At 50.5% G+C, this 8347-nt stretch overlaps 1 protein-coding gene across 1 annotated transcript; it reads right to left on the reverse strand.

Moving 5' to 3' along the window:
• Positions 1-140: 140 nt before the first annotated feature.
• LOC135828498 (52 kDa repressor of the inhibitor of the protein kinase-like) lies at positions 141-3863 on the reverse strand. Its single transcript, XM_065340940.1, has one exon. The coding sequence runs from the start codon at positions 2846-2848 to the stop codon at positions 230-232; it is 2619 nt and encodes an 872-aa protein (XP_065197012.1). The 5' UTR covers positions 2849-3863; the 3' UTR covers positions 141-229.
• Between the last annotated feature and the right edge of the window lie 4484 nt (positions 3864-8347).

An 8347-nucleotide genomic window follows, 5' to 3' on the forward strand; every position in this document is an offset into this window, starting at 1 on the left:
CACTAGGGACGAGTATACTCGTCCTTGGGCTTCAAAGGGTTAAAGGCAATAATGTTAATAAATGCCCAAAAATAAAAGGAAAGCTAGAAGTATTTACAAGTATGACAAAATACAAGGACCCTTGGCTACTTGGAAGTTCGCAGGAGTCGCTAGCTGAAATCGTAAGTAGTTGGTCTTTCATTTGGGGAAGTATATTTGCAGCCAATGGAAAAGCAAGGGTGTGAATACTTTACTCACTGTCATCATTGCTGAAGTCACTGTCATCACTCTCTGACGATTCAACAGCAGCCACACTGGTAGCAGAGACAGGTGCGATAATGTTTCTTGGTGCCATCAGGAGGAACTGACGAATCACACTTTCCACATTCACTTGCCTTGTGTAGTGAACATGGAGTAGAGCCAAGCCACAGAGACGGTGGTTTGTCATCGTTGACCTGAGGTACGTTTTGAGTCGACGAAGGGAACTGATGCTGCGCTCACAGGAGCAGGAGGTGGCTGGCAGAACAGCAACAATGGAAAGCAGGCGAAGGATACATGGCGACAGCGTACTTTGTGCAAGCAATAGTGCGTCAGGAACACTGGAAGGTAGGTCTGCTTGTGCTGTTGTTGATGCCAGTGCAATCCAGCGATCCAGTTCTGCAGAGAAGGAAGACAATGACTGATCTCCAGGTAGATCGGACTCGTACTCCGTTGCAAAGGCCAATGCTGCCACTTTGCATGTCGCTGGGCTCTTCACAATGCTTGCTGGGAGTAGACTCAAACCCATACCTGCCGTGCGCTGGTGCTTGCTGAATTTACTCTCCATGTGACCAGACAGCTCATCCAACATTGGGATTGTGAGTGTTCTCTCATAATACTGCTGGGGTGTAGCTGCCGGTGCGTTGGCTCGATGCTGCTGCCTGCCACATGTCCTAGGTGTTGATGGCGTGATGTCAAAGTCACTGGCCGTGGAGATCACAGTGGCCCACCATTTGCCATGTTGCTCTGTCACCTTCTCACGGGCATCCTTCAGTTGCTGGTGAACTGCTCCAACATTGCGGTATGCTTGGACGATATCCAAAGATGCTTCCTGAAGGGAAGATGTCAAACTCTGGATGATGCTCATCACCTCTGAAACAATGCCAAATGCCGCGATAAAGTCGAAGGACAAGAGGGACTTCAGGAAGGCACTAGCTTGACCGGCAGTGTTGCTGTTCCATTCGGTACGAGGAGCAGAACTTATCTCTTCGAGAGTGCGGATGACGGGTTTCATAAGCGCAGCAAATGTTACCAGAGCTGTATGGCGTGCAGACCAGCGGGTTCGGCAAAGATCAGTCAGCTTCCGTGCCTTCACCTCATCCGGAGTCGATGCAGTTATCACTTCACTTAGCTTTTGCTGCCGTTTCGGAGAAGAGTTGAAGAAGAAGCTAACCTCGCGCAGAGTTGTCCACATGGCAGCAACAGAATTGATCTTCGATGCAGCCATTATGCACAGGTTGAGGGCATGCGAGCAGCAGTGCAGGTAGAGAGCCTTGGGATATTCAGCAGTAATACGAGCGGCACAGCCTCGGATATCACCTGCCATGTTTCCGGCTCCATCATAGCCTTGGCCCCTCAGCTTGGTCATGTCAAGGCCCCAGTTTAGCAGCTGGGTCTTGATTTCGTTTGCGAGAGCTTCACCGGTGGTGCCATTGCTGCAAGCTACGAAGGAGAGAAATGCCTCAGTGACCTGGAAAGTAGAGTCCAGGTAGCGTAGAACAATTGCCATTTGCTCTGTGTTGCTTGCATCGGTGGCTTCATCAGCAAGCACGGTGAAGAATGGTGATTTCTTCACTTCGTCCAGAATCTGTTTCCTGATATCATCCCCACAGCATTCCACAAGCTGGTTTTGAATTCTTGGTGTTGTGTACTTGATGGACCTGCCGCCACCTGGCTTCTTGTGGAACGACCTGGACACAGAGGCATCACCGGCACCAGCACGGAAGTCCATAAGAGCCAGGAAATTACCAGGATTCCCAGCTACTTGTTCATCTCGACCTGGATTGTACAGTTCATTTCGGTGGGCACGTAGAGGAATATTCTGCTTGCCGCAGACAATCACCGTTTCCACAATCCCACGGAGTTTCTGCATGTTCTCCTCTGACTGGGTGGAGTTAACATCCACAAGTTGCTGGACGATGTCGTTGCTACGCACTTGTGACTTGAAATGACTGAACTTTGCCAAGGCGTTTTTGTGGATGTTCTGTTCAGCATGACGGTTGCAAGCAGTCTTGAATCGGGTGAAATTCTCCAGAGGACTGCGGTAAAGCTGCCCAAGCTTCGGATCGTCTGGTGCAAACATGACACAGGGCAAGCAGAAGCCGCCGTTGCACGCCGGTGAATAAACTATCCAGGGAAATTCCTCCAACCAGGATCGCTGAAAGCGGCGCTGTTTTCCATCCGTCTGGACACGTACAGGAAATATGAAGTCCTTCTGCGGCGCACAATGATTTTCGATCACGGATATCTTGTCCGTGTCCGGCAAATTTCGGGGCACTGGATTCCACTGTGGAAGTCCACCAGCAGAATACCCCTTCCAACACTCTCCAATGTCGGTGAAGTAAGCCTTGCATGTTCCAGCCGCTTCCAACAACGGTTGGTCTACAGCTTCGCCGACGATTTCTTCGTCTGCGCTGCTCGTTGCAGACTCGACAGCTTCGCCAACGATGTCTTCCTCTGCGCTACTCGTTCCAGACTCCGATTGCAAGTCAGGTGCCGCTGCGTCCGCATTCTCTTCTGTCGCATGACCTTCGTCACTGGCTGCACGCTTTGCCGGCTGCTGAAAATAGCTCTGAATAGAGCGCTGGCCCTCTGGATGTCGACGCTTCATGTTTCACAAAGCGAAAGCACCGTCAAAAACACAACCAACCTTGTCAAAACAAACTGCAAAGGAAATGACTTTGAGACCCAGGAATCGATGTAACTACCGAACTTCAGACTCTGTACTTTATAGGTTCACGGACTGTGTACTATGGACCGGACCGCGGAGCAGTGCATGGCTCAGCAAACACTAAAGTCTAAACAGCACCCAGTTCAGTAGTAGGATGCGGGAGTATCACAAAGGTGCCCCAGGCTGGCCCCCAGCTCCACTAACACAGACAGTAACATGTTACACCTGTTACTAGTGCAGATGGTAGGTGTGATGTACATGTACATGTACAGGATTGTACTAGGCCTGTCATTGACATGTCGGATCGGCACCAGCAAGACGTGTGTGCGGTGATGGCACACAAACAAGCTAGCCAAGCGTGAACAGTGGTGAACTGAAAGCTGGAGCGTCATGCCCGGCGTGCAGCCAAGCGTGAACTATGTGAACGCTAAAGCGGCGTGCAGCCAAGCGTGAACTATGTGAACACAGAAGCGGCATGCAGCCAAGCGTACATGTAGCACTTCAGGATGTCATGTTTCTGCACACCGCAAAGCTGATCTCGCGCGCACCGATCGGCGCAGACGATCTACAATCATCTGCACATGCGCACTGTGTGCATAATCGAGTACTACACTGTACAAGTACAGTCAGTACATGACTGTACAAAGTCATGTACATGACTAGTAATCGAAACTTTTCGAATAATCGATGAGCGTGCTTGTAATTTTCTATTTCGATTTTCGAGTACTATTCGGTCGTTTCACGCGGACCCCTATCATGGGCTAGTATTGTTACTGCATGAATGCATGCAGTGCGTTCTGAACACAGCTCCAGACGTCTCCACGGAGTAGTACAGTCATGTAAGTACAGGCACAGTGCGTCTGCAGGCCTCATATGCACTGTACACAGTAGTAGTACATGGATCAAAAAAATTTCTCCGTACCCACATCGAAATTTTTTTACTGGTTCCCGGGCATCCCGGGAACCGCCCTATGTACGCCCCTGGGTAACATCTGGATGTCGTCAGAGAAGCCAGCAGGTACCCTGGACGCTGCGCAGATGTCATCGAGATTGCGTTACCTCAGTCGGACACTGGAGCATGTCAAGAATCGTTGGGAGGTGGAGTACCTAAGTCAGCTGAACAAGCACCAACAGACCATGTCGCGGCCTTTAGCTATGGGTGATGTTGTCTTTGTTCTCGATGTCTTTGTTATCGAGTTATTCCCTGGTCGAGATGGTAAGCGTCGTGTTGCCAAGGTTAAGTTGAGTACCAGTACCCTGTTGAGGCCGATCCAAAGGTTAGTGCCATTAGAAGTATCGTCACAGGACGTGGCTCCTGGGCTTGCCGATACCGCTCAACCTGCTATCGTCCCTCAGCAGCCAGCGTATGAACCGTCAGCACCGTTACCACCACCACGGCAGCAGGAGATGACGCGTTCTGGGCGCGTAGTCAGAGCCCCGGATCGTTTTTGACTTGTGTGCACTGTTGTACGGCGGTGAGAAGCCCTTTGGTGGGGAGAATGTTGTAAACCACCAGTTCCCAATTGGGAAAGGCCTTCGCGCTTATGGCATGGTATTCGTTGAAATGTTGTATTTTGACTCCGCCGTACCGCTGATGTTGCTGCATGGCATACGCTATATGCGTTGTGTGCGTTTTGCTGTATACGCTGTTATGTCCAGTTTCATATGCGTATGTTTTGCATGTACGCTGTTTTGCATGCTATAAATAGCTGATGTTATTAGTGTTCATTGTTAATTATTCGATGAAGTGAAATATACTGTCTAAAAGGAAAAGTGTTGTCCTCGTGCCGTGTGGTCGTACGATCCTGACAATTTAGAGAATCTTAGAGGGTTCACAACAGCTGGCTATAATCGCCCTCACCTCCTCCTTGATTGGCCTGGGCCATGAGTGTGTGCATAATAATAATAATAGGTCCTTGCAAATGCTTGCCCACTGTCGACCCACCGTCAAACATTATTTTGCACTTTTGCTCACAAATTTAAACTAGCTCTACATCCTCCTTATCTTAGCGTGTATAACTGGTTCCGAATCACAGATGGCTCCCAGACAAGATGCTCTGTTGCCCTCCCCTTGGCTAAAACGTCCTCCCTTGTACATTCTCCACTCTTTGTTGCCTACTCTGCTTGGCTTGCGCTGTCCGCTACTACGCGCAATGCCGGTACCCTGGACACATTTAAATATGCTCACTAGATTCACCATCACCTGTCCCTCCCATGCTTCTCCGTCTTGATCATTACTTTTCTTCTTTTATTCACCATGGTTGGTTAACACCCACATCTCCCGTACTGGCTGATTTTCATCTCATGCCATGAGGTGTTGTCTATAATAATAATAATAATAATAATAATAATAATAATAATAATACTGACTGGTTTGAGGGAAAGAGACAAACGGGAAAAGTCTGAAGAAAAAATTGACTGCCACCACCAGGACTCGAACCAGGGACCCTCGCTTGTAGCCAGCGATGCTCTAACCACTGAGCTATGGTGTAGTCGTCATCCCAGCAGAGGCCGTTCAACATTTTCCTCAGACTTCGTAACTCACACTTCCTGTGAATCCACACAGGCGGGTGGGACGCAGCCCTCACTGTAACCCACACACTTCACGTACAAACTAGCACGCGGGGAGCCCCAAGTCGTAAAATACTGACTGGTTTGAGGGAAAGAGACAAACGGGAAAAGTCTGAAGAAAAAATTGACTGCCACCACCAGGACTCGAACCAGGGACCCTCGCTTGTAGCCAGCGATGCTCTAACCACTGAGCTATGGTGTAGTCGTCATCCCAGCAGAGGCCGTTCAACATTTTCCTCAGACTTCGTAACTCACACTTCCTGTGAATCCACACAGGCGGGTGGGACGCAGCCCTCACTGTAACCCACACACTTCACGTACAAACTAGCACGCGGGGAGCCCCAAGTCGTAAAATACTGACTGGTTTGAGGGAAAGAGACAAACGGGAAAAGTCTGAAGAAAAAATTGACTGCCACCACCAGGACTCGAACCAGGGACCCTCGCTTGTAGCCAGCGATGCTCTAACCACTGAGCTATGGTGTAGTCGTCATCCCAGCAGAGGCCGTTCAACATTTTCCTCAGACTTCGTAACTCACACTTCCTGTGAATCCACACAGGCGGGTGGGACGCAGCCCTCACTGTAACCCACACACTTCACGTACAAACTAGCACGCGGGGAGCCCCAAGTCGTAAAATACTGACTGGTTTGAGGGAAAGAGACAAACGGGAAAAGTCTGAAGAAAAAATTGACTGCCACCACCAGGACTCGAACCAGGGACCCTCGCTTGTAGCCAGCGATGCTCTAACCACTGAGCTATGGTGTAGTCGTCATCCCAGCAGAGGCCGTTCAACATTTTCCTCAGACTTCGTAACTCACACTTCCTGTGAATCCACACAGGCGGGTGGGACGCAGCCCTCACTGTAACCCACACACTTCACGTACAAACTAGCACGCGGGGAGCCCCAAGTCGTAAAATACTGACTGGTTTGAGGGAAAGAGACAAACGGGAAAAGTCTGAAGAAAAAATTGACTGCCACCACCAGGACTCGAACCAGGGACCCTCGCTTGTAGCCAGCGATGCTCTAACCACTGAGCTATGGTGTAGTCGTCATCCCAGCAGAGGCCGTTCAACATTTTCCTCAGACTTCGTAACTCACACTTCCTGTGAATCCACACAGGCGGGTGGGACGCAGCCCTCACTGTAACCCACACACTTCACGTACAAACTAGCACGCGGGGAGCCCCAAGTCGTAAAATACTGACTGGTTTGAGGGAAAGAGACAAACGGGAAAAGTCTGAAGAAAAAATTGACTGCCACCACCAGGACTCGAACCAGGGACCCTCGCTTGTAGCCAGCGATGCTCTAACCACTGAGCTATGGTGTAGTCGTCATCCCAGCAGAGGCCGTTCAACATTTTCCTCAGACTTCGTAACTCACACTTCCTGTGAATCCACACAGGCGGGTGGGACGCAGCCCTCACTGTAACCCACACACTTCACGTACAAACTAGCACGCGGGGAGCCCCAAGTCGTAAAATACTGACTGGTTTGAGGGAAAGAGACAAACGGGAAAAGTCTGAAGAAAAAATTGACTGCCACCACCAGGACTCGAACCAGGGACCCTCGCTTGTAGCCAGCGATGCTCTAACCACTGAGCTATGGTGTAGTCGTCATCCCAGCAGAGGCCGTTCAACATTTTCCTCAGACTTCGTAACTCACACTTCCTGTGAATCCACACAGGCGGGTGGGACGCAGCCCTCACTGTAACCCACACACTTCACGTACAAACTAGCACGCGGGGAGCCCCAAGTCGTAAAATACTGACTGGTTTGAGGGAAAGAGACAAACGGGAAAAGTCTGAAGAAAAAATTGACTGCCACCACCAGGACTCGAACCAGGGACCCTCGCTTGTAGCCAGCGATGCTCTAACCACTGAGCTATGGTGTAGTCGTCATCCCAGCAGAGGCCGTTCAACATTTTCCTCAGACTTCGTAACTCACACTTCCTGTGAATCCACACAGGCGGGTGGGACGCAGCCCTCACTGTAACCCACACACTTCACGTACAAACTAGCACGCGGGGAGCCCCAAGTCGTAAAATACTGACTGGTTTGAGGGAAAGAGACAAACGGGAAAAGTCTGAAGAAAAAATTGACTGCCACCACCAGGACTCGAACCAGGGACCCTCGCTTGTAGCCAGCGATGCTCTAACCACTGAGCTATGGTGTAGTCGTCATCCCAGCAGAGGCCGTTCAACATTTTCCTCAGACTTCGTAACTCACACTTCCTGTGAATCCACACAGGCGGGTGGGACGCAGCCCTCACTGTAACCCACACACTTCACGTACAAACTAGCACGCGGGGAGCCCCAAGTCGTAAAATACTGACTGGTTTGAGGGAAAGAGACAAACGGGAAAAGTCTGAAGAAAAAATTGACTGCCACCACCAGGACTCGAACCAGGGACCCTCGCTTGTAGCCAGCGATGCTCTAACCACTGAGCTATGGTGTAGTCGTCATCCCAGCAGAGGCCGTTCAACATTTTCCTCAGACTTCGTAACTCACACTTCCTGTGAATCCACACAGGCGGGTGGGACGCAGCCCTCACTGTAACCCACACACTTCACGTACAAACTAGCACGCGGGGAGCCCCAAGTCGTAAAATACTGACTGGTTTGAGGGAAAGAGACAAACGGGAAAAGTCTGAAGAAAAAATTGACTGCCACCACCAGGACTCGAACCAGGGACCCTCGCTTGTAGCCAGCGATGCTCTAACCACTGAGCTATGGTGTAGTCGTCATCCCAGCAGAGGCCGTTCAACATTTTCCTCAGACTTCGTAACTCACACTTCCTGTGAATCCACACAGGCGGGTGGGACGCAGCCCTCACTGTAACCCACACACTTCACGTACAAACTAGCACGCGGGGAG

Source organism: Sycon ciliatum, chromosome 12 (assembly GCF_964019385.1).
Source record: "Sycon ciliatum chromosome 12, ocSycCili1.1, whole genome shotgun sequence".
Lineage (NCBI taxonomy): Eukaryota > Metazoa > Porifera > Calcarea > Leucosolenida > Sycettidae > Sycon > Sycon ciliatum.